We start from the raw sequence: 23,671 nt of genomic DNA, 5'->3' as shown, positions 1-23,671 counted from the left end.
GGGACTACAGGTGCGCACCACCGCACCTGGCTAATTTTTGTATTTTTAGTAGAGATAGGGTTTCATCATGTTGGCCAGGCTATTCTTAAATTCCTGACCTCAGGTGATCCACCTGCTTCAGCCTCCCAAAGTGCTGGGATTACAGGTGTGAGCCACCGCGCCCGGCTGATCTGAAGCATTTTTGAGAGTTAAGTTCAGCAGCAGCACATTCTCATTGTGCAATAACCATCACCATCTGATATGGTTTGGCTCTGTGTCCCCACCCAAATTTCATCTCGAATTATAATCCCCACATATCAAGGGAGGGACCTGGTGAGAGGTGAATGGAGCATGGGGTGGTTTCCTCCATGCAGTTCTTGTGATAGTGAGTTCTCATGAGGTCTGATGGTTTAAAAGTGGCAGTTTGCCCTTCGTGCGCTCACTTTCTCTCTCCTGCTGCCATGGAAGACATGCCTTGTGTCTCCTTCTCCTTCTGCCAGCATTATAAGTTTCCTGAGGCCTCCCCAGCCATGTGGAACTGTGAGTCAATTAAACCTCTTTTCTTTTATTTATCTGTTTGTTTATTTATTTACTTACTTATTTTTATTTTTTGAGATGGAGTCTCTGTCTCCCAGGCTGGAGTACAGTGGCACAATCTCAGTTCACTGCAACTTCCACCTCCTGGGTTCAAGTGATTCTCCTGCCTCAGGCTCCTGCATAAACTGGGACTACAGGTGTACGCCACCATGCCCGGCTTTTGTATTTTTAGTAGAGACAGGGTTTCACCATGTTGGCCAGGCTGGTCTTAGACTCCTGACCTCAAGTGATCCACCTGCCTCGGCCTCCCGGAGTGCTGGGATTACCGGTGTGAGACACTGTGCCTGATGAAACCTCTTTTCTTTATAAATTACCCAGTCTTATGTATTTCTTTATAGCAGTGTGAAAACTCACTAATACACCATCCATCTCCGGAACTCTTTTCATCTTCCCCTACTGAAATCTGGGCCCCATTAAACAGTAACTCCTCATTCTTCATCTATCTCCGTGGGTTTGACTATTCATGTAAGTGGAATCATCCAATATTTGTCCTTCTGCGACTGGCTTATTTCACTTAGTATAATGTCCTCAAAATTCATCCATGTAGCATGCATCAGAATTTTCTTCCTTTTTAAGGCTGAATAATATTCCATTGTATGGATATACCATATTTTGTTTTGTTTTTCCATTCATCCATCCATGGCTTGCTTCTACTTTTTGGTTACTGTGAATAATGCTGCTATAAACGTGAGTGTACAAGTATCTCTTTGAGTCCCTCCTTTAAATTCTTTTGGGTATATACCCAGAAATGGAATTGCTGGATCATATGATAGTTCTATTTTTAATTTTTTGAGGAACTTATACTGTTTTCCATAGTGGCTGCACCATTTTACATTCCCACCAACAGTGCACAGAGGTTCCAGTTTCTCCATATCCTTATGAGCACTTGGTTTTTCGTTTTATTTATTTGTAGAAATGAGGTCTCGCTATATTGCCCAGGCTAGAGTGCAGTGGCCATTCATGGTCGTAGCTCACTGCAGCCTCTGAACTCCTGGCCTCAGGCAATCTTTGTGCTTCAGCCTCCTGGAGTAGCTGGGACTTGCTCCTGCTTATTTTTATTTTTGCAATGGCCATCCTAAAAGGTGTGCAGTGGTATCTCATAGTGGTTTTGAGTTGCATTTCCCTAATGCCAGTGATATTAAATATCTTTTCATGTCTGTTTTAGCTATTTGTATGTCTTCCCTGGAGAAATTTCTATTCAAGTTCTTTGCTCATTCTTTAATTGGGTTTGTTGTTGTTGAGTTGTAGTTCTTTATATATCCAGAATAATAGCTCCTTATCAGATAAATGATTTGCAAGTATTTTCCACGTGTTGCCTTTTCACTCTGTTGATAGTGTCCTTTGTTATACAAAAGTGTTTAATTTTGATGAAGTCTGACTTATCTATTTTTTCTTTTATTGCCTCTGCCTTTGGTGTATATCCAAGAAATCATTGCCAAATTTAATGTCATGACATTTTCTCCTCTATTTTCTTCTGAGAGTTTTATAGTTTTAGCTCTCACATTTAGGTCTTTGGGGCTTTTTGTTTTTTATTTTGACACAAGATCTTGCTCTGTTGCCCAGGCTGCAGTGTGGTGGTATGATCATGGCTCACTGCGGCCTTGGCCTCCTGGGCTCAGGTGATCCTCCCGCCTCAGCCTCCCTAGTAGCTGGGACCACAGGCGTGTGCCACCATGCCCAGCTAATTTTGTTTACTTGTTGTAGAGACAGGGTCTCCCTGTGTTGCCCAGGCTGGTCTAGAACTCCTGGGCTCAAGCAGTCCTCCTACCCTGGCCTCCCAAAGTGCTGGGATTATACCATGCCTGGCCCTCTTTGATCTATTTCGAGTGAATTTTTGTATATGGTATAAGGTAAGGATCCAACTCCATTCTTTTGCCTGTGGATATCCAGTTTTCTCAGCACCATTTGTTGAAAAGATTATCCTTTCCCACATTAAATGGTCTTGGCAACCTTGTCAAAAATCATTTAACCATGTATGTCAGTGTTTATTTCTGGACTCTGTATTCCATTCCATTGGTATTTATGTCTGTTTTAATGCCAGTACCACACTGCTTTGATTGCTGTAGCTTTTTTTTTCATTTGAGATGGAGTCTCGCTCTGCCGCCCAGGCTGTAGCACAGAGGTGCGATCTCAGCTCACTGCAACTTCTGTCTCTCAGGTTCAAATGATTCTCCTGCCTCAGCCTCCTGAGTAGATGGGACTACAGGCGCCTGCCATGAGGCCTGGCTAATTTTTGTATTTTTAGTAGAGATGGGGTTTCGCCATGTTGGCCAGGCTGGCCTCGAACTCCTGACCTCAAGTGATCCGCCTGCCTCGACCTCCCAAAGTGCTGGGATTACAGGCATGAGCCACCGCGCCTGGCCAAACTGCTGTAGCTTTTTAATGAGTTTTGGGATCAGGAAGTGTGAGACCTTCAGTCTTTCAAGACTGTTTTAGCTATATGGTGTCCCCTGATAAGGATTTTTCTATTTCTTCAGAAAATGTCATTGGGATTTTGTTAGGCATTGCATTGAATCTGTAGATCACTTTGGGTGGTATTGACACCTTAACAATATTACATCTAATCCATGAACATGGAATGTCTTTCTATTTATTGGTGTCATCTTTAATTTCTTTCATCAGTATTTTGTAGTTTTTAGCATACAATATTTAACCTTTGTTAAGTTTATTCCTCAGTACCTTATTCTTTTTGATGCTATTGTAAATGGAACTATTTTCTTAATTTCCTTTTTGGATTGTTTATTGTTAGTTGTAGAAATGTAACCGATTTTTGTGTGTTCATTTTGTGTCCTTCAACTTTGCTGAATTTATTAGTTCTAATTGTCCTGCTTTTAAAATCAAATTAATTCCAACATTTAAATCTTAATTAAATTCATATCAAACTCTAGACTTCCTTTTTGTCATGAAATATTGGAAGATGTGGCACCTCTGAGCTGACATTCCCACATGGCACCCACCGCTTGAGGTCGAGTGGCAGCTCCTGCCTTTGGTGGAGATGAGCATCCTTCAGCACACTCCAGCCCCCCCACCCTTTCTGTCTCTGCTTACCAACCTCATCCACAAGCTCTGCTCTGGCTGGCCCCTCATGCATTCAGCATTCCTCCTACATGTACTTACTGAACACCTACTGTGTACCAGACACTGTTTCAGACACTGGGAGTATAGTGCTGAACACAACAGACAAAAATCCCTGCCTTCACAGACCTTTCCTTCGCATATATCACTCATTTAATCCTCGAGACAGCCTCCAAGAGGTGGCCTCATTATGCAAATAAGGAAAATAAGAGACACAGAGAACTTAAGAGACTTGTCCAGGGTTACCCAGCGGGTAAGGGAATGTCTGGATTAGAACCTGGGCAGCCTGGCTTAAGAATTCAAATTGTCAGCTGCTATTACTTGCCCGTCAGTGGCAGAAGGACCCAGAGGTGAAGACTTGGCAACAGAGGCAGGGTGGCATGGACAGGGGACAGACCGGCCTGGCCAGTGGTCATAGAGCCAGGATCAGGCCTTCTGTGGGCTCCACAGGGTGTGCTGCCAGGGCCGCCCGGCTGGCCTCTGGGCTGAGTTTCCTTGAGGTTGTCTGGATTCCGGGCCCTCTGGCCTTCCCAGCTCAGCAGTTTTGGCCTGGGAGAGGCCACTTTTCCTTAGCAGACAGCTGATGATCATTGCTGGGCTTGGTGGGAGGTAAAGAGGTAACCAGCAGGTTTTCTCTCTGTGATAGTAAGAGGCCGCCTTGGAAGCAGACAGCTGAGAAAACACAGACCTGGGCTGGCCGGCCCCGCCCTCTGTCGAGCAGCTTCTGCCTGTGAAGTGTAAATGCAGGTGGTGTCAAGTAGGCAGACAGGCCCAGCTCCCTCTTCCCCTTGAGCAGGCAGGGCCGAGGCCCCCTGCAGCAGGCCCGTGACTTAGTTGCTCTGGCTGATGAAGAGCTTGGGCCTGGGAGGAGTATCGCACAGCCCCAGCCTGGTCCGTCCTCAGCCCTGGATTGACGTCCATGCTGTCCTGGAACCGTCTCAGCGGCCTAGTGGGGAACCTGCTTTCTCCTCCATCCTGTGTCTTGGGCTCAGGCATGTGCCCGCTGCCCCTTTGCGGCCACAAGTATGTATCGAGCCCACGGTGGCGCTCGGGACCCTCCCCTGGTGGGCTTAGAGACACGGATGGCCTTTGCTGGCTGGGAGCTGCGGTGAGTGTGTGAAGGGCCCTCGGTCTCCCCTGAGGAAGGCCCTGCCTTCTGGCTCTGCCTGCTCTTGGCTTTCACTGCTCCCAGGCCGTCTCCCATCGGCCTTCCCCAGGTGCCTCCACTTCTCTCTGACTTCTTGCCTGTTTTCCCTAATTCTGAGAGATTGCCTGCCTTCAAGTGCAGGAGAAAGCGGACATCTTCCCCACAAGCCCGAGACCTACACCCAGTAGAGCTGGCCAACCACCTGCCACAGAGCAGGTCACTGGTGCCTGGGCCAGAGTGCTCGTGGTGCCAGTCTGCTGCGTCTCAGCCACAGTCCCCCTGCTCTGCTGCCCGCAACAAGCCAGAGATGACCTAGTGTCTGACATCTCTGAGTAAAGGGGCCTTTTACAGCCCCTTCCTCAACTCCCTCACCATCCCCCATGCTCCCCGAGCCTGATCCCCCCACATTGCAGCCACCTCCTTCTGGGCACCCCTCTGAGATTCCAGACAGAACCCAGGAGCCCCCAGGTTCCCATTGTGATGCAAGGACAGAACAGAACCCTGGGCCGCAGGCAGGTGGCCAGTGGCTATCCCGCCTCCCACCCCCAGCAAACACTGGCAAACCCTGCTCTCCTTGCATCGGGGTCGGAGTGCCTGGCAGTGACGACAGTGGAGACGATCAAGGTCAGCACGCCCAGCCCCATGCTGAGGCGGCAACCTGTCTGGGGGAGGGAGGTGGGGTGGAAGGAGACTCCAGCCTTTTGAAAAGGAAGTCGATTCACTTATGTCAGGGTAGGAAGAGTAGGAATACATATTCTTTGAGACTGAAAAATTACTGGCTGGGCACAGTGGCTCACAACAGTAATCCCAGCACTTTGGGAGGCTGAGGCGGGAAGATTGTTTGAGGCCAGGAATTCAAGGCCAGCTTGGGCAAAATGGCAAGGCCCTGTCTATATATTTAAAAAAAAAAAAAAAAAATTAGCTGGGCGTGGTGGTATGTGCCTGTAGTCCCAGCTATTCGGGAGGTTGAGGTGGGAGGATGGCTTGAGTCCAGGAGGTCTAGGCTGCAGGGAGCCTAGATCGCGGCACTGCACTCCAGCCTGGGTGACAGAGTGAGACCCTGTCTCAAAAAGAAAAAAAAAATTACTGAAAAGCATAAAGATTTTGTCAACTATAATTCCACAACCCAGAGATCCCCACTTTTTAGTACTGTATATTCAATGGTTTTTCAGATGTTTCTTGGACTTAATATGTTGAGCCTTTCCCCATGATATTTAAAACTCTTGATAAACATGGATGTAATGACTGAATGTCCATGTAATGTGTATACACATTGTAATTCAGCTGCCCACTCCTCTAAGCGTGGGTATTTAGGGTATTCTCAATTTTAGGACTAAATTAGCAGAAAGGCTGCCTCATGCAAACTGTCCCTACTCCCACCTGGGGCCAAAGGACTTGAGCCGTCCTCTCGTCGGGCACTGAGTGGGCAGAGAAGTGGTGCAAGCTCTGCCTCCTTGCCTGGCCTGTGGCCCAGCGTGTTGCTAGGAAGGAATGTGCTTGTCCAGGTGGCAGCAGAGCTGACCTCTTGGGGCCTGGCCTTTGGGTCACCTGCTTGTCCCCCAGGAGGCCTGGCTGGGTCCCCAGCCTTTCACCTGGGTCTTGCATTTTGGAATCCCCCTGCCCCACTGTGAGTAGGCAAAGCCAGCTCCCTGGCCTTTTTCTCAGAGGTGGGGGTGGATCCCTTGGTCCACCCCTGACCACTCAGAGCAGGCCTAACTGCTGTGAGTCAGCGCTCTCTCTAGCCCTGGGAGACAGGGACCTCTGAGGCCGAACACTACCTTGTTTGATGACAGGGACTAGCTTGATGACATCTCAACCATGTAAAGTAGGGAGATTTTACACACACCCCGCAAAATCCAGATGTCTGGCCTGTCTTAACTATGGCTGATGCATGCTGCTGGCTGTGCTAAGGGGGCAGACTCTAAACCTCTTTTTTTTTTTTTTTTTTGAGACAGCCTCACTCTGTCACCCTGGGGTGCAGTGGTGCTATCATAGCTTACTGCAGCTTCAGACTCCTGGGCTCAGGTGATCCTAACCCTCCGGATTACAGCTGGGATTATAAGCGTGCACTGGCATACTTGGCTGAGTTTTGAAATTTTTGTAGAGATGGGGTCTTGCTATGTTGCTCAGGCTGGCCTAGGCCTTTCTTGAAAGATGAGAATTTTCGCGATGCCGGTGTACGTTTTCACCTCCCGTGGTCTGAGGGGGAAAAATGGTGGCCGCCTTCTTAGGGGGTTCTTGGGAGTCCAGCCCTGCACAGCCCCTCACCCGCCTTACCTGGCTTTCCCCTGTAGTCAGTGGACGTTGTTGCCTGTCATTTAGTAATGAGAACCCAGCTGTGTAAACCTCCTAAACTACCACATAGGAATCTGGCTCTTAACATACCTTTCCTGAGGTGAGGGGTGCTCACTACAGGACATTCTGCAAGAAAAGTCCTAAACATGCCCTGACGGAAGCTGGAGCCAAAGTCTGTGTCTGCGGATTGTTTCCTGAGGAGAGGTTTCTGGGGCTGGGCTGATGTGAGACCAGGGTCTGGGCCTTGGGAGGGGATGGCTGGCTGGAGGACAGCTCCGGGGAAGGGTTGCTTCCCTGGGATCTGCCCTCATGGGACTGGCACCATGATGGTGTCCCCTCTTCTGGGGTCGGGATAAGCCAGGTAACCATGGCTTCCTCATGGGGTGCACACCCTCTTCCCCCTCTAATAGTCTTGGCCACCACAGCTCTCCTGCAAGGCAGATTGGGAGCAGGGGTGGACACAGGTTCTAAGTGTGCTCTGGCTACTGGAAGACCCATCTCCACAGGTCGACTTGCCAGAGACCACCCCAAGTGGAAAATTCTGGGGGCTGGGCCAGGGTGAATCCAGGGCTCGGAGGACCTGGAGTATGTATAATCTGGGGGCCCCTTTAAAGAGAGAGAAAATGACATTACATAGACACAGGCAGGTGGTAGAGGAGAGAGACAGAACATGACATTACATAGACACAGGCAGGAGAGGAAAGAGAACATGACATTACATAGACACAGGCAGGTAGAGGAGAGAGAGAGAACATGACATTACATAGACACAGGCAGGTAGAGGAGAGAGAGAGAACATGACATTACATAGACACAGGCAGGTAGAGGAGAGAGAGAGAACATGACATTACATAGACACAGGCAGGGACAGGGCTTCAGAAGGGGCTCGTGGAGTGAGGGGTCCCGAGGGTGGGCTGCCGTTGGGTGGTCCCAGGTGGCGTTGGGGTGGCTTTGGTTGCACTTGCTCTCTGGGCTTTCCTGAAGAGCTGGGGCTGGCTCTGTCCTGTGGAGGGAGAGGGCGCGGGAGGCTGTCAGTACCAGCCCAGGTTTCGCTCACCTGAAGTCCCAGGTGTGACGGGATGCTTGAACATAGGGGAACCTAAGGCCACAGCCTTAGAAGAAGCCACGGCCACATCAGTCATCCCTGGTGCTGGGCAGGAGGCCTGGGTGTGGGCTGGAGCTGAGAACTGAGTCTCACCTTGCTCCTGACTCTGTGCCCATAGGTGGAACACCTGAAGGAGAAGCTCATTAGCCAGGCCCAGGAAGTGAGCCGACTGCGATCTGAGCTGGTGAGGCCACAAGGCTGTCCTGGGGCAGCACAGGGGCCTGGCCTGGCCCTGTGTAGATGGGCCCTGCCAGGGGCAGGGGTGCAACCCTCTCTCTGCTGAGCCCACACATCCATCCCACCCTGTCTCAGAAACACACCGAGAGCCTTATCCCTATGTCCTGGTACCCTCAGAGGCCTTGTGGCTCCAAGGGGTGGGAGATTCCTTCCCGGTTGCTGACATTAAACAGGAGTGTGAACCCTGGTAGAAATATGTCTCTCCTTGTGACTTTCACACTCAGAATAGGGGCAGCAGGGCGAGCAGGCCCCGGGTTGCCACCCTTCTTGACTCTGCCTTCCACTATCTTTCTCTTGGTTTCTCTCTTGAGCTCATTCCCTCCTCTCTTGCGCTTGCCTTTTCTTTTTCTCCTTCCGTCTGCCTTTCTCCTCACCTCCCCTCTCTCCCCTGCCCTTGTGCCATCTCCGCTGGCCCCTCTTCCTTCCCCTGCCATCTGCCCTCACCACATGCGCCCCCTCGGCCCTGGCTCTCTGCAGGGGGGCACCGACTTGGAGAAGCACCGGGACCTGCTGATGGTGGAGAATGAGCGACTGAGACAGGAGATGCGGCGCTGCGAGGCCGAGCTGCAAGAGCTACGTGCAAAGCCAGCAGGTCCCTGCCTGGGTTGTGAGCACAGCCAGGTGAGCAGAATGGCCGCAGCCCCCATGCTGGTCCTGGAGGGCCACCCTGGGTCCTCAGAGTGAGCCTGTCCCTTGCACTCATCTAGTGCCTCCCACTGGCTGCAGGAGAGTGCCCAGCTCCGTGACAAGCTGTCCCAGCTGCAGCTGGAGATGGCGGAGAGCAAAGGCATGCTGTCAGAGCTGAACCTGGAGGTGCAGCAGAAGACTGACCGGCTGGCTGAGGTGGAGCTGCGGCTCAAGGACTGCCTGGCTGAGAAGGCACAGGAGGAGGAGCGACTCAGCCGGCGCCTGCGTGACAGCCACGAGACCATTGCCAGCCTGCGGGCCCAGTCCCCACCTGTCAAGGTGAGCCCTGGCCCACCTGATCTGTGCCTCAGCCCAGTGCCCCTGGTGCCTGGGGCAGGGCCAGCCCATAAGAGGAGCTTGACCTGGTCAATAGGTAGGTGCATGTGGGTGGAGGAATCATTCCAATTCTGTGCTTGATCCTGCCCCTTTCCCTTCCTGTATCCAGAGCCAGGCACCGAGTAGGTATCCAACAACTGAGGTGCCAGGCACAGATGCAGCGCAGCCTCTGGATTCTGCCCCCATCTTTGCCTTTCTTGTTTGTACCCAGGATGGGGCCCCAGGCAGGCTCATAGTAGCCTCTTGTTAAGAAGAGAAGGTTCCAGGCCAGGTGCGGTGGCTCAAGCCTGTAATCCCAGCACTTTGGGAGGCCAAGACGGGCGGATCACTAGGTCAGGAGATCGAGACCATCCTGGCCAACACGGTGAAACCCCGTCTCTACTAAAAAATACAAAAAACTAGCCGGGCGAGGTGGCGGGCGCCTGTAGTCTGAGCCACTCAGGAGGCTGAGGCAGGAGAATGGCATAAACCCGGGAGGTGGAGCTTGCAGTGAGCTGAGATCCAGCCACTGCACTCCAGCCTGGGCAATAGAGTGAGACTCCGTCTCAAAAAAAAAAAAAAAAAAAGGTTCCAGGAGACCCCCCAGCTTTCTGGAAAGCCAGGACCTCAAGGCTCCTCTAGTTTTTTCCAGGTTTCTGAGTGGGATGTTCCTGAGAGTTCCTTCCCCTGGCCGGCTGCGTCTCAGGGTCTGGGGTGAGGTCTGGTGCCTGCTGGCTCCACGCGCCATTCTTCCCTCGCCCTGCAGTATGTCATCAAGACAGTGGAGGTGGAGTCGTCTAAGACCAAGCAGGCCCTCAGCGAGTCCCAGGCCCGCAACCAGCACCTGCAGGAGCAGGTGGCTATGCAGAGGCAGGTGCTGAAGGAGATGGAACAGCAGCTGCAGAGCTCACACCAGCTGACCGCGCGGCTCCGGGCGCAGGTACACAGGCTGTGTGGGGGCACACGCCCAGCCCGGAAGCCAGAGGCAAGCCCTTGGGCCAATGCACTGGTTAAGCATTCGGACACCCCACAGACATGGGGTCCAGTCCCTCCTCTCCCCGATGGCCATGGGACCCAGGGCAAGTTTTGTCCGGTGTCCATTTCCTCATCTATTATAACACGATCTGGTCCCAGAACCCACCTCACAGTGGGGACTCAGGAACGTGATCCCAGGAAGCTTTTTGCCCAGGGCCCAGCACACAGGCTTGCTCAGTAAGTTCTACAGTGGTACTCGTCACTGTCATCACAGAGGCCCTCTCCTACCTTCCTGAGGGCACGCAACTTGGGCACCTGATGTGTGCTTAGTACTGGGTTGGTGTTGGGGGCCAATGTACAGAGCTCACAGCCCTTTACAGGGAGAGAGACAAGGCCATTCTACCCCTCCGTGTGTGCACACGTGTGTGTGCATGTGTGTTCATGGGCATGGGAGGTGACCAGTGGGGCTTCTTTCTCGGTATGGCACCTGCCCCTCTCCCTCCCACACCTCGAGGTACTGAGCCTTTTCCTGGTCTGGCTGCCAGATTGCCATGTACGAGTCAGAGCTGGAGCGGGCCCATGGGCAGATGCTGGAGGAGATGCAGTCCCTGGAAGAGGACAAGAACCGGGCCATTGAGGAGGCCTTTGCCAGAGCCCAGGTGGAGATGAAGGCTGTGCACGAGAATCTAGCAGGTGAGCTGACTGGGGCCCTGTCTACCCCACACCGCGGCCTCTCATCCCCTCCCGCCTCACAGCCCAAGTGTCCCCATAGGCGTCCGGACCAACCTGCTGACCCTGCAGCCAGCACTGCGGACCCTCACCAACGACTACAACGGGCTCAAGCGGCAGGTGCGCGGCTTCCCGCTGCTGCTGCAGGAGGCCCTCAGGAGTGTCAAGGCCGAGGTGAGCGAGGGCAGTGGGTGGGAGGGTCCAGGGTGAGGGAGCGCACTGGGAGAGGCACAACATCCACCCAGGGCTCCCCTCCAAAGCTCAGACAAAGCCCCTCAGACAGCAGCCCCTGCCCCACCCACCATGACTTACTGCTGCCCTTATAGGCCCTGTTTGAAACTAGACTGCTTAGGGCAGGCATTCGGCTATTTGTCTTACTATGATTCTTTAAACCAAACATGTTACAGATAACTTCATATTTCAAACATGCAGGCCAGGCGCGTTGGCTCACACCTGTAATTCCAACACTTTGGGAGGACAAGGCGGGCAGATCACAAGGTCAGGAGTTTGAGACCAGTCTGGCCAACATGGCGAAACTCCGTCTCTACTAAAATCACAAAAATTAGCTGGGCATGGTGGCAGGTGCCTGTTAATTCCAGTTACTGAGGAGGCTGAGGCAGGAGAATCACTTGAACCCGGGAGGTGGAGGTTGCAGTGAACCAAGATCGTGCCACTGCACTCTAGCCTGGGTGACAGCGAGACTCTATCTCAAAAACAAAAAACATGCTACATACATATTTTTAAAAAAATTATTTATTAGAGACAGGGTTCATTATGTTGCCCAGGCTGGTCTTGAACTCCTGGCTTCAAGCAGTCCTCCTGCCTTGGCCTCCCACAGTGCTGAGATTATTGGTGTGAGCCACCATGACTGGCCGATACAGTCTTATCTCTGTTAGGTTTAACTTAATTCTTTCAAGCTGTACTTGTATATATGAGAATAGCCAGCGCCTCTTAAGTGCCTCCTACATGTCGAGCTGTTTATAGCCGTTAGCTCCTTGAATTTGTATGATAGCTTTGCAAAGACTAATATATTTTGGGAACAGAATATAGTTCTTCTTTTTTTTTTTTTTTTTTTTTTTTTGAGACGGAGTCGCTCTGTCGCCCAGGCTGGAGTGCAGTGGCGCGATCTCGGCTCACTGCAAGCTCCGCCTCCCGGGTTCACGCCATTCTCCTGCCTCAGCCTCCCGAGTAGCTGGGACTACAGGCGCCCACAACCGCGCCCGGCTAATTTTTTGTATTTTTAGTAGAGACGGGGTTTCACCGTGGTCTCGATCTCCTGACCTTGTGATCCGCCCGCCTCGGCCTCCCAAAGTGCTGGGATTACAGGCGTGAGCCACCGCGCCCAGCTATAGTTCTTCTTTAAAAGAGTATGTCAATAATACGTGGACATGGTGAAAAGTCAAACTCCATAGCGGGGCATCAGGTGAATAGGAAAGGCCTCTCTGCCACCCACCCAACTCCCCCAGTGTGGCCTCTCAGCATTTCCCCCTGACCATTCTGAGCATGCTTAAGCCAATTGATATGTGTGTGTGTGAATATATGGTAGGCCCTTCCCCCACTCACAGGTTCTGCGCTCCCAGATTCAAACAACCACAGATCAAAAATATTTGAAAAAGATTAAAAATAACAGTACAACATTTAAAAATAATAGAAGTAAAAATAACATATAACAACTATTTACACAGCATTTTTTTTTTTTTTTTTGAGACAGTGTTTCGCTCTTGTTGCCCAGGCTGGAGTGCAATGGCGGGATCTCAGCTTACTGCAACCTCTACCTCCCGGGTTCAAGTGACTCTCCTGCCTCAGCCTCCTCAGTAGCTGGGATTACAGGCACATGCCACCATGCCCAGCTAGGTTTTTTTGTTGTTGTTGTTGATTTGTATTTTTAATAGAGGCAGGACTTCACCATGTTGGCCAGGCTGGTTTTGAACTCCTGACCTCAGGTGATCTGCTCACCTTGACCTCCCCAAGTGCTGGGATTACAGGCATGAGCCACCGCACCCAGCCCCTACCTGGCATTTTCATTGTATTAGGTATTGTAAGTAACCTGGAGATGATTTAAAGGACATGGGCGGGGCTGGGCACAGTGGCTCATGCCTGTAATCATAACACTTCAGGAGGCTGAGGCAGGAGGAGCACTTGAGCCCAGGAGTTCAAGACAAGTCTGGACAACATAGTGGGACCCCATCTCTACAAAAATAAAAAAACTAGCTGAGTGCAGTGTCCTGCACCTGTAGTCCCAGCTACTCTGGAGGCTGAGGTGGGAGGATCGCTTGGGCCTGGGAAGTTGAGGCTACAGTGAGCCAAGATAACACCATTCATGGTGAGTTTCCACCACGTCCACGGAGCTGTGATTGCACTCCAGCCTGGGCAACAGAGCAAGACCCTGTCTCAAAAAAGTAAAGTATATGGGAGGATATGTGTAGGTTACAGGCAAACACTATATCATTTTATATCTGGGGCTTGAGCATCTGTGGAGTTTTATATCCTCCATGGTTACCAAGGGACGACTGTATACACTGTATACACTTTCCTTCTACCCCAGAAAGGGGACGTGTGATTCTGTATACAGCGGGATACTGTATGTGTGATTTTGCATCTTCTTTCCCCCTGTGAAATGTAACTGGGAGATCTTTATAGATTCATGAGTTAGATGGTATTATCCCTGTTTTCCAGATGTGAAAATTGAGGCTTAAAGACATTGAGTCAGCAGTCTCAGATCCCCAGCTACTCAGGGGCAGAGCTGGAATTTGAGTCTGGTTGAATCACATAGTCAAGCACTCATGCTATGGTGTGGAGGCTGAGTCCTGGCTCTATGCTTATTAGCAGAGCAGCCTTGAGCTGTCAGCTTAGAGTCTCTGGGGCTCAGTTTCATCATCTGTAAAATGGGGATGGCAGCAGTACCTACCCAGAGGGGTGATTGCGATAGTCTGACATGTGATAGTGTGTGTCAGGTACTCAGCCAGGGGCAGGAGGCAGTGAGCACCCCTCAGGGGTGGGCAGTTGGGCCAGCAAGGCTGATGGAGCTGACCCCCTGACAGTGGTGTGCACCCCCCACCAGATAGGCCAGGCCATCGAGGAGGTCAACAGCAACAACCAGGAGCTGCTGCGCAAGTACCGCCGTGAGCTGCAGCTGCGCAAGAAGTGCCACAACGAGCTCGTGCGGCTGAAAGGTGACTGCAGGAGGGCTGGGGGTGGACACCAGCCTCGGGGCCTCGACCTGGCTTGGCAGTCATGCCTGGAGCTCGCCCCACCGTTGAGGCGCTATTCTAATCCCATCTCTGTAGATAAGGAAACAGAGGCACAGAGAAGGCAGGGAACTTGCTCAAAGCCACAGGGATATTAAATGGTCCGCCTTGGATTTGAACTTGAGTCTGTCCAGCTCAGAAGCCCTGGCCCCAGTGCTTGGGCAGGTGACTCCCCAGGCCCTGGATGGCCGAGGGGTGTGGTACTGCAGCACTGGGTTGTTGGCAGCTGGAAAGCCACTTGTTCTGACCTGGGGCCTGGTCAAGCTTGAGACTCCACCATGCACTGCATGGAGCTCTAGAGTGCCTGCTCTGTGCCAGGTGCCGTTCCAGCCCGAGGCTGTGGTCATGGCCCCACAGACTGCCTCCCGGTGCTCACTTTAGTATGAGAATGGACAATGGTGATTGTCAGGGAACCCCAACCCTGCCCCTTTCCAGGGCTGAGACAGGCTCTCCTGGGTATGGGACAGGCAAATGTGTTGAGGGGCTTCCCAGAGAAGGCAAAGTTAGAGCTGAGACCTGGATGGTGAGCTGGAACAGATGGGTGAAAAGGGAGGGCAGGTGGGCCATGCTGGAAGTGGGGGATGTTTCCTCTTCATTACAAGAACACAGGAATCCCAACGAAGGCTGGAAGTAGATGGTGGCATGACCAGCTCATGCTGCCAGATACCCTTGTGGCTGCCCCACTATCTGGGCCCTCAGATACACCATTAGTCATCACCTACTGCCAGGCCTATATGCCCATCTGATTCCTAAGCCCTGTCCTGCCATTCAGAAGGCTCTTTGCTCACTGGGGCCCAAGCCCCTCATTGTCTAGATGAAGAAACTGAAGTCCAGGGAGGAAAAGAGAGTATCCGTTCTGGCGTCTCATCCTGACTGGGTGCAGTGCCTGAGCCCCACAACTGACCTTTCCTCCCCATCCCCAAGGCAGAGCTCCACCCCAGTCAGCTGGTCTGTTCAAGAAGAAATGTACTAAGTGAATGCATACTATAGTGTGAATGATGGATAACAGCTTTGTGGGCCCCCTTCCCCTAGGGGGCTGTGCTTAAAAGTCAGGGGACTCCTAGGCCAACTGGTCTGCCTGGGACACCAGTGGACCAGAGTGGAGACTGGTCTTGACATGGCCTGGGCCCATTTCCCCATCCCCAACCAACCCAGGGAACATCCGAGTGATTGCTCGTGTCCGGCCAGTCACCAAAGAGGATGGGGAAGGACCTGAGGCCACCAATGCTGTGACTTTCGATGCCGACGACGACTCCATCATCCACCTGCTGCACAAGGGAAAGCCTGTGTCCTTCGAGCTGGACAAGGTGTTCTCCCCACAGGCCTCGCAGCAGGACGTGAGTGTGGCCCCATGCGGGAAAGGGAAAGCAATGGAGAGAGGGAAAGACGGACTCACAGGGAGGGAGAGGGGCTGGGCAGGAAGAAGCATAAGAGTGGGGGGTACAGGAATCAGAAGTGGGGAGCCAGGGTCCCGCACCTTCCTCTGGAGGACAGAAGAGGGTGGGAAGTTAAGACTGAAGGCCTTAGAAGCCTCCTTTGGAAGGAGAGATCCAGAAACAGCCCATCCCCTCCCATGGCTGTGGTTCCTTCCATCCCCAAGGCCCCTTCTACCATGTGGCCCCGCCCACCCTTAAGGCCCATCCCACTATCATAACCCATTCCATTCTCTCAGCTATGGCTCCTCCCACCATGTGGCCCCTCCTATATCCAGTCCCTTCCACCACATGGCCCCACCCACAGCCTCTCCCACCACTATGGCTTTGGGTCCTCCCATCCACGTGGCTCCTTCTACTGCATGGCCCTGCCCACTCTCAAGGCCCCTCCTTCCATCACAGCCCATCCCACCCTCATGGCTGTGACTGCCCACCCACATGGCCCCATCTGTCTTCATGACCCTGCCCATCTTCTCCATCTGGGAGTACCCTCCTGTATCAGTCCCCTGGGCCTTCCTAGGAATCCCCCGACCCCCTGAGGCTGTATGAGAACCATGTGTTCTCAGTGTCCACTCTTCCCTTGTCTCTGCCCAGACCAACCTGCTAGCCCTACCAAGGCCTGTGCCCTCCTGTTCTCATGTCTGGTTCTGTCTTTGCCCCCATCCGCTGATGGCTGGCAGGCAGGCCCAGGCCAGAGAGTCCCCAGGCATGTGCTGGCCTCTGCCTTCCTTGTGCTGAGCGCTCTTTGAGAGAGAGCAGGAGGAGCTGGGGGAAGGGCAGCAGGCACCGGCCTGTCTTCCCTGCAGTCTTTGGGCGGCCCAGTTGCCCACTGATGTCTAACATATGACTCACGAATCACGAATCATTGTGAGCTGAGTGACTGCAGTAACACGTGCTGTGGTGTTGCTGAAGGACAGCATGGTTGGGGAGGTGGCTGGACTTGTAGCTGGTGGTCCCAGTGGCCCTGGAAGCCCCCCACCAGCCTCCCTGCCACCATCTTCCCAGGTGTTCCAGGAGGTGCAGGCCCTGATCACCTCTTGCATCGATGGCTTCAATGTCTGCATCTTTGCGTACGGCCAGACGGGTGCCGGCAAGACATACACGATGGAGGTGGGTGCTGCCCCACGGGGTGGGGGTTCACAGTGAGGTATGAAGGGAATGTGGGCTCCTTCATTGGTCTTGGGGTTTTGTGCAGTGTGTGTTTTGCCTCATTTGGTCCTCACAACCCAGGAGCAGAGGCTGTAGTTATCTGTGTTAGCCCCAAGGCACCAGGCCTTAAGAGGGGGCTCCCTTGCCCAACGGTACCCACAATGGGCCCAGCAGGACTGGGGAAGAGGCAAGGGGGGTCTGTCATCACAGGGATCTTGGCCTGGGGACAGAGTCCAGGGCAGGCCACCCACCTCTCTCAGGACCGGGGCTGCATTTCACCTTGACTGTGCACTGCACGCCCCTGCTTTATGGCTGCCTTGGCCGGGCCTGGGGGATCTGGGATGAGTGGTTGGTCTCAGTCCTCAAGGAGATCCCAGGGCAAGACTGGCATGCGAAGGCTGTGGTGGGGAGCCCAGCTCTTGCTGGTGGCCCCTGGGGCCAGGCCAAGGCTTCCTCTCCCTGCCCGTCACCGGCGCCCTCCCAGGTGTGGTGGAGCAGGTGGCTGGCCAGGGAGGGGGGCGTTGAGATGAGGAAGGATCTTGACTGTGGGCAGAGGGCAGTGGAAAGCTAGCCCTGACTCTTGAGGGGTGCTGTGGGATTCCCTAGGTCAGAAGGAGGCCAGGTGGTACGGCATCTGGGCAGGGGAAAGGGCTGGCCAGGCCTGCTGGGCAGGGAGCCTGTCATGGCGGCCCTCTATTTCCCATCTGGACTCTGCTGTTCCCTCAATTCTGGAACTAGTGAGACTAGTTATTGGGGGCAGGCCAGGCCAGGTGGGAGGAGGAAGGGGGTGTGTGCAGCATCCCCTGGGCTCCCTGTTCTGCTTTGGGATTGCTTAGAGTTGAGTTGACCACCAGAAACATCAGCGTTCGTCCTCAAGCGTATCTGCTGATGCCTGAGGCATATCGGGCATTGTGCCAGGTACAGCTTTGACCCAAACAGTCCCTGCCTCCACAGGGGGCCCTCCCCACAGGGCCAACCTGGCTGTGGGGAGGCAACACAGTCCACATAAATCAGCAAGTGTCCTGTCAGGCCAGGGAGAAAAATAAAGCCAGGGATGTGGAACTGACTAGGGGGAGGGACAGGGCGTTTGGGGGTGCTGGGCGAAGGAGCAGCCTCCCTGAGGGAGATGACAGAGCCGACCACGGGGAGGTCAGAGGAGCACCCACGGCAGAGGGAGCTGCAGGGCCAAGGCCAAGAGGCCAGAGCATGCCAGGGGCACCTGAGGCCCGACCAGGAGGCCCCTGTGGCAGGAATAAAGAGAGGGTGAGAGATACTGTCAGAAGAAGGGCGAGGGCCAGGCTCCCAGGGCCTCGAGGGCCCAGGTAGGGACTCCAGGTTTCCTTCTAGAAAGGCCGGCCCACCCCTCCTGCCCCAGGACACTGGTCCACTCCTCCCTGTGCCTCCTCTCCACCACCCACAGAGCCCAGGCCTCAGCCTCCCTGAGATTGAGCCCCTTTCTGGGCAGTGGTGGGGTCATTCATTTCCAGCACCCCTCCCAGGTGGCCCCGCAGGGCCAGGCATGCATCTGGCCATCAGCTGGCCTATGTGGGGTCTGGGCCAGGCCCCTTACCCCAGTGCTGGACAATGAGTCTCAGGGTAGTCCTGGCAGGGCGATACCATTTTAATGGTGGGGAAATAGAGGTGCAGTTGCCTGCAGCTGGTGGAGGGCATTTTGGGGGACAGTGGCAGGTAGGTAGGAGGTTTGGGCAAGGAGGCTTGCCTGTGAGGAGTAACCAAGGGGCTTGGGGGACAGACACCACACGAGCATCTTTGGGGACAGGCCTGGCTCACTGGGGCCTTTCCTTCTGCCCCCAGGGGACCCCTGAGAACCCAGGTATCAACCAGCGGGCCCTGCAGCTGCTCTTCTCCGAGGTGCAGGAGAAGGCGTCTGACTGGGAGTATACCATCACCGTCAGCGCCGCGGAGATCTACAACGAGGTCCTCAGGTGGGAGCCCCAGGGTGTGCAGAGCAGGCCTCAGGGGCAGCTTTGGGGTCCTCCGGGGTGGTGCTGGAATGAGGTCCTCAGTTGGGAGCCCCAGCATGTGGGGAGCAGGCCTCAGGGGCAGTTTTGGGGTCCTCTGGAGTGGTGCTGGAGCAATGGGGGATAGGAAGTGGGGTCTTCCTGAAGGGAGTACAGGGAACAGATGAGGCCATCAAGGGACCTGGCTGCAAGTCCTGACTCAGCCCATCGGTTTGGGTGGTCCTGTGGGGAGGAGGGGCTCTCTCTCAGCCTGCCCCAGCCCAGACCCAGGCAATCCTTGCCCCTACCTGTGGGCTGCACCAGGTGGCCGTGGGTGAGAGTGGGCAGCTGGGGGCCCTGCCCACAGGGCTCATTGCATTGTGGAGTGAGATCTCTGCGTCAGCTGAATGCGGTGGAGGAGCTGGAGGAGGAGAGATGCGCTCAGCTGATGGCTGAAGAAGGCTTCCTGGGTTGGGGGAACATTCCTGACTGGGGGGCTGGGTGCAGTGCAAACAGCAGCCAGAAATGGGAGGAGGGCGTGACTGTCTCACCTACCCCTCCAGGGACCTGCTAGGGAAAGAGCCTCAGGAAAAACTGGAGATCCGGCTATGCCCAGATGGCAGTGGGCAGCTGTATGTACCAGGGCTGACTGAGTTCCAGGTGCAGAGCGTGGACGACATCAACAAGGTGTGGAGGAGGGAGCCCCTGACCACAGCCACGCTGCTCTAGAGGACAGAACTGGGTTTGAATGTAGGCTCTGCTGTGTCCTAAGCACGCACCCTTGGGCAAGTCCCCACGCCTCTCTGAGCCTCAGTTCCCTCATCTAAACTGCAGAGGGTGGTGCCACTCCTCACGGGTGCTTGGGGCCAGATGACTCTGAGGACCCCATTCTCAACGCTGTGCCTCTGCCCTCCCGCTCCCAATCCCCCAGGTGTTTGAGTTCGGCCACACCAATCGCACGACGGAGTTCACCAACCTCAACGAGCACAGCTCCCGCTCGCATGCGCTGCTCATCGTGACGGTGCGAGGCATGGACTGCAGCACGGGCCTCCGCACCACGGGTGAGAGTGGCGGGCAGCCTGGCCTGAGGATCCCCACAACCACAAGGGGCACGGCAGGCCTGATCTGCTGGGTGCCCTCCCTGCAGGGAAGCTGAACCTGGTGGACTTGGCTGGCTCCGAGCGCGTGGGCAAGTCGGGGGCTGAGGGCAGCCGCCTGCGGGAGGCACAGCACATCAACAAGTCGCTGTCAGCTCTGGGGGATGTCATTGCTGCCCTGCGCTCCCGCCAGGGCCACGTGCCCTTCCGCAACTCCAAGCTCACCTACCTGCTGCAGGATTCACTTAGTGGTGACAGCAAGACCCTCATGGTGGTACAGGTGAGTGCCTTGGGTTAGGGCGGGCCAGTCCCTAGAGTGGAGGGGCTGCGCTAGCAGCGAGACCCAGTCACCCCAGGCTGTGCAAAGGGACCCTTGTCTCAGCAGCTCCATAGTCAGCAACAGCCCCCAGCCCCAGACCTGGCCACACACACCCTGTGTGACTCCCAGTCCCTCCTCTCCACCTTTGACCACGCTACCTCTGCCACCTTGCCTGCCCTCCCACCCCATCTCTCAGTCCTCTCCAGGAAGCCTTCTGACATCCCCAGCTGTGAGCTCCCTCTGTTGGCCCTGCTGTCCCTCCAGCTGGCCTGGTTGGGCAGTGAGCTCTTGTGTCCCGTAGGTGTCCCCTGTGGAGAAGAACACTAGCGAGACGCTCTATTCTCTCAAGTTTGCTGAGCGGGTGCGCTCTGTGGAGCTGGGGCCTGGGCTACGCAGGGCAGAGCTTGGGTCCTGGTCGAGCCAGGAACATCTAGAGGTACGGGGACTGTCACAGGCCTGGCTCAGGTGGCCCTGGGTCAGAGACTTTGGGTCATGGCAGGAGTGGGGAACTGGGCGGGGACGTCCTGAAGCAGTGGGGGCGGGGAAGCTGCCGGAGGTGGGTGGAGCTACAGCTGGAACCCACAGCCAGGAGCCTCTTCAGTACAGGTAATTCTTCTTGGCCTCAGAGGTTCCTGTGGGGTGATCAGCTGGCCGTGGGGGTGGCACACAGTAGGTACTAGTTGTACCTAGCACACAGTGGTAACTAGTTGACTTCTTTATATGTATTATCTCGTTTAATTCTTACCATAACTGAGGCTGGGGCACGAGCATCATGCCCATTTTGCAGATGAGGAAACTGGGTGTTAGGAGGTTAGGAGGCAGGGCAGGGGAGTAGAGAGCAGCACAGCAGGGTGGGGAGCCAGGGCAGCCGTGGCCCACGCCCACCCGCCCTTCCCTGCTGACAGTGGGAGCCGGCTTGTCAGACGCCACAGCCCTCAGCACGGGCCCACTCAGCCCCCAGCTCTGGGACCAGTAGCCGCCCTGGATCCATCCGGAGGAAGCTGCAGCCCTCGGGTGAGCCTGGGGTGGAAGTGTGGGTGGGGGAGTCTCCCCAGGATAATAGTCACCAGGCTGCCCTTACCTGGATTGGCTTTCTATTTTCTTTCCTTTTTAAAAAGTTCTTACAACTTCTCCAGAACCTGTTTTACAACCTCCCCTGCCCCCAGGCAGTCGTCAGGGCAGACAGTGCTGTGTTCAGTCTGCAGGTGGGAAATGGAAGGTCCGTGGGGAGGGGTAGTGTAAGGAGACCCCAGCCTCCCAGCTTGGGGTGCTGACTTTACCCTGGGACCCTGCTCTCTGAGGGTGGGCTGGCTGGGCCTGTGCAGTAAGCCCCCTCCAGAGCAGTCCCTGCATCCCCCTCCCTGCACCTCAGCTGCCCTGGGGATAGAAAGGGCAGGGCTTGCCTACGTCCTAGGTGAGGAGTGAGCCCCACCACAGGACTGGGATCCAGGACTCCAGCCCCTGTTTAGCCCAGATCATGGGAAGGCCTGGCCTGTCCTTGAGTCCAAAGGGGTAGCAGCAGCAGGGTCCTGTGGGGTACTGGCCTGAGGCAGGCCCAGCAGTGAGACGCCTGTCACTTTGATTTCAGCCTGACGGCTGGGGCTGCAGCCTCTAGGTGAGTGTGGGGCCAGTGGCCCAGGGCTACCCGCCTGCCCGCCGCCATGGGTTGCAGGGCTGCGCTGGGACGTTCTGCTGCTCAGGGCTGGGTCTGGCCTCCGCTGGTGTTGTCTGTCTGCTTCTGCTGGGTTCCCTCCTGCTCTTGGTGGCACCTGTTGTGGGCTGCCGGTGGGCGAGTGGACAAGAGGCTGATGATCCCGGTGCCCCTGCAGGGAAGTCGCGGCCACTGCCTGTGTGACGGATGTGACCCCGCTGGGCCTGGAGCTGGGCCCCGAGGCCTCACTGGCCTGTTCCTGCTGCAGCGCCAGGACCCCCGGAGGTGGAGGCAAGAGTGAAGGCTCCTCTTCTGCCCCGTCTCCCCTCAGAGATGAGAAACATGTTCAGAAGGAAACGGTGTCTCTCGGCTGTGGCTCTGGGTGCAAATTGCATGGGCGGAAAAGCGGGGGTGGCTGCTCTTCCTGGCGGGCCTGGGCTGTCAGTGAGCTGGGCCCCATGAGGAGGGCAGGAGAGTGGAGGAGGGCGGGCCTCTCACCCAGGCTGCCCCAGCTCCTCTCCGCAGCTTGCAGGACTGGCCAGCCCCCTCCTTCGTGGGTGGGCAAGGAGCCTCCTGGCAGGCTCAAGAACCATGCGGACTGGGGTGGGTTGGTGGCACCAAGGGCAGCCCTCCCCGCCCCTCTCCTTCAAGGAGGGTCCCGCAGCTGGGGTGTGTACAGAGGCGCACGGCCTCCTGCCACGGGGCCGCGCCGTATTTATGGCTGACAGAGGCAGCCAGTGGGTGGGGGATTCTGCTGCTCCCTCACCTGCCTGGCTCACTGGTCTCTTGAATTTTCTTCCCTCTGAAATCCTATTTAAGAACTTTTGGAAGCTTAGCCATTTTTACTTATTAAAATAAAAGCCTTTTTACACAAGTATGGTCTGAAAACGTTGGCCTGTGAGCCCCTCTTGGTCTGCTAAGGGGGATGGGGCACTGGCAGGTCCTGTGGACTCCCGCGCTGGCTGGTCACCCCACAGCCCTCCAGGAGCTGTCCTCTAGGTCAGTTAGGGACATGCATCCTTAACAACTGGGGGGAGCCCGCGCTGTCCCACCCTGGGTCACTTTCTCTGTTGTTTGTGGTCACAGTCACCTCATGCAGTGCCTACCGTGTGCCCACAATAACTGACCGACCTCCCTCCATGTTACTGATGGGAAGGAAACTAAGGCTGGAGAGAGCTTCGAAAGCTCATTAAAGCCTTGCCCAAACCATGCTGGCCTTCCGGGTTACTGCTGGGCACCACCCACTGCCCACCCTTTGCCCTGGCCTTTTCCCTCTTCAGTGAACTGGCCAGAGGTCCGCGCCACCTTCCTCCAGTGCCGAGGACCCTGACCACCCCGGGACAGGGCTGTACCTGGTCCCTGCCTTGGGAGCAGGAGGGGGCCCACCTGTCGCAGTGACCACAGAGCAGTGGGCCCTTTCCCGCCAGCCAGTGCTGGGGGCTCCAGCAGGGAATGACAGCTGATCAGAGCCCTGCTCAGAAGAAGGGGCAGGTGCCTTCCAGTCCTGCCCCTGGAGGCATCCTGGGGGTGTCCATAAGACAACTTGTGTGTGGCTGAGGTGGGGAGGACCGGCTGGTGGGGCCCACCCCTACCTAACCTCAACACCCAGTGGTGGAAGGGTGGTTGCCGCCTCCCTTTCCTTCCCAGTCTGAACTGGCTGAACTGATGTCCC

General features: G+C 55.2%; 1 protein-coding gene across 11 annotated transcripts in view; it reads left to right on the top strand.

Moving 5' to 3' along the window:
- The window catches only part of LOC105491526 (kinesin family member C3), a 44,904-nt gene extending 22,031 nt beyond the window's left edge, over window positions 1-22,873 (top strand). For 6 of the 11 annotated variants that reach the window (XM_071084648.1, XM_011758039.2, XM_071084646.1 and 3 more), the window contains 16 exons: window positions 8,317-8,382; window positions 8,913-9,056; window positions 9,162-9,401; window positions 10,204-10,377; window positions 10,958-11,105; window positions 11,185-11,315; window positions 14,203-14,314; window positions 15,545-15,726; window positions 16,828-16,932; window positions 18,787-18,917; window positions 19,496-19,619; window positions 19,864-19,993; window positions 20,080-20,309; window positions 20,650-20,784; window positions 21,254-21,362; window positions 22,178-22,873. In XM_071084648.1, coding sequence (XP_070940749.1) covers window positions 8,317-8,382; window positions 8,913-9,056; window positions 9,162-9,401; window positions 10,204-10,377; window positions 10,958-11,105; window positions 11,185-11,315; window positions 14,203-14,314; window positions 15,545-15,726; window positions 16,828-16,932; window positions 18,787-18,917; window positions 19,496-19,619; window positions 19,864-19,993; window positions 20,080-20,309; window positions 20,650-20,784; window positions 21,254-21,362; window positions 22,178-22,203 — 2,187 coding nt within the window. In that variant the 3' untranslated portion in view covers window positions 22,204-22,873. Of the gene's footprint in view, window positions 1-4,773; window positions 5,423-8,316; window positions 8,383-8,912; window positions 9,057-9,161; window positions 9,402-10,203; window positions 10,378-10,957; window positions 11,106-11,184; window positions 11,316-14,202; window positions 14,315-15,544; window positions 15,727-16,827; window positions 16,933-18,786; window positions 18,918-19,495; window positions 19,620-19,863; window positions 19,994-20,079; window positions 20,310-20,649; window positions 20,785-21,253; window positions 21,363-21,936; window positions 21,964-22,177 lie in introns of those variants that run through there. The other 5 variants (XM_011758041.2, XM_011758036.2, XM_011758043.2 and 2 more) reach the window with 3 other exon arrangements.
- The last annotated feature ends 798 nt before the right edge of the window (window positions 22,874-23,671 follow it).

This window comes from Macaca nemestrina, chromosome 18 (genome assembly GCF_043159975.1).
Source record: "Macaca nemestrina isolate mMacNem1 chromosome 18, mMacNem.hap1, whole genome shotgun sequence".
In the NCBI taxonomy this organism is placed as follows: domain Eukaryota; kingdom Metazoa; phylum Chordata; class Mammalia; order Primates; family Cercopithecidae; genus Macaca; species Macaca nemestrina.
Note: the sequence above shows the minus strand (reverse complement) of the source record. Positions and strands in the feature narration are given on the sequence as shown.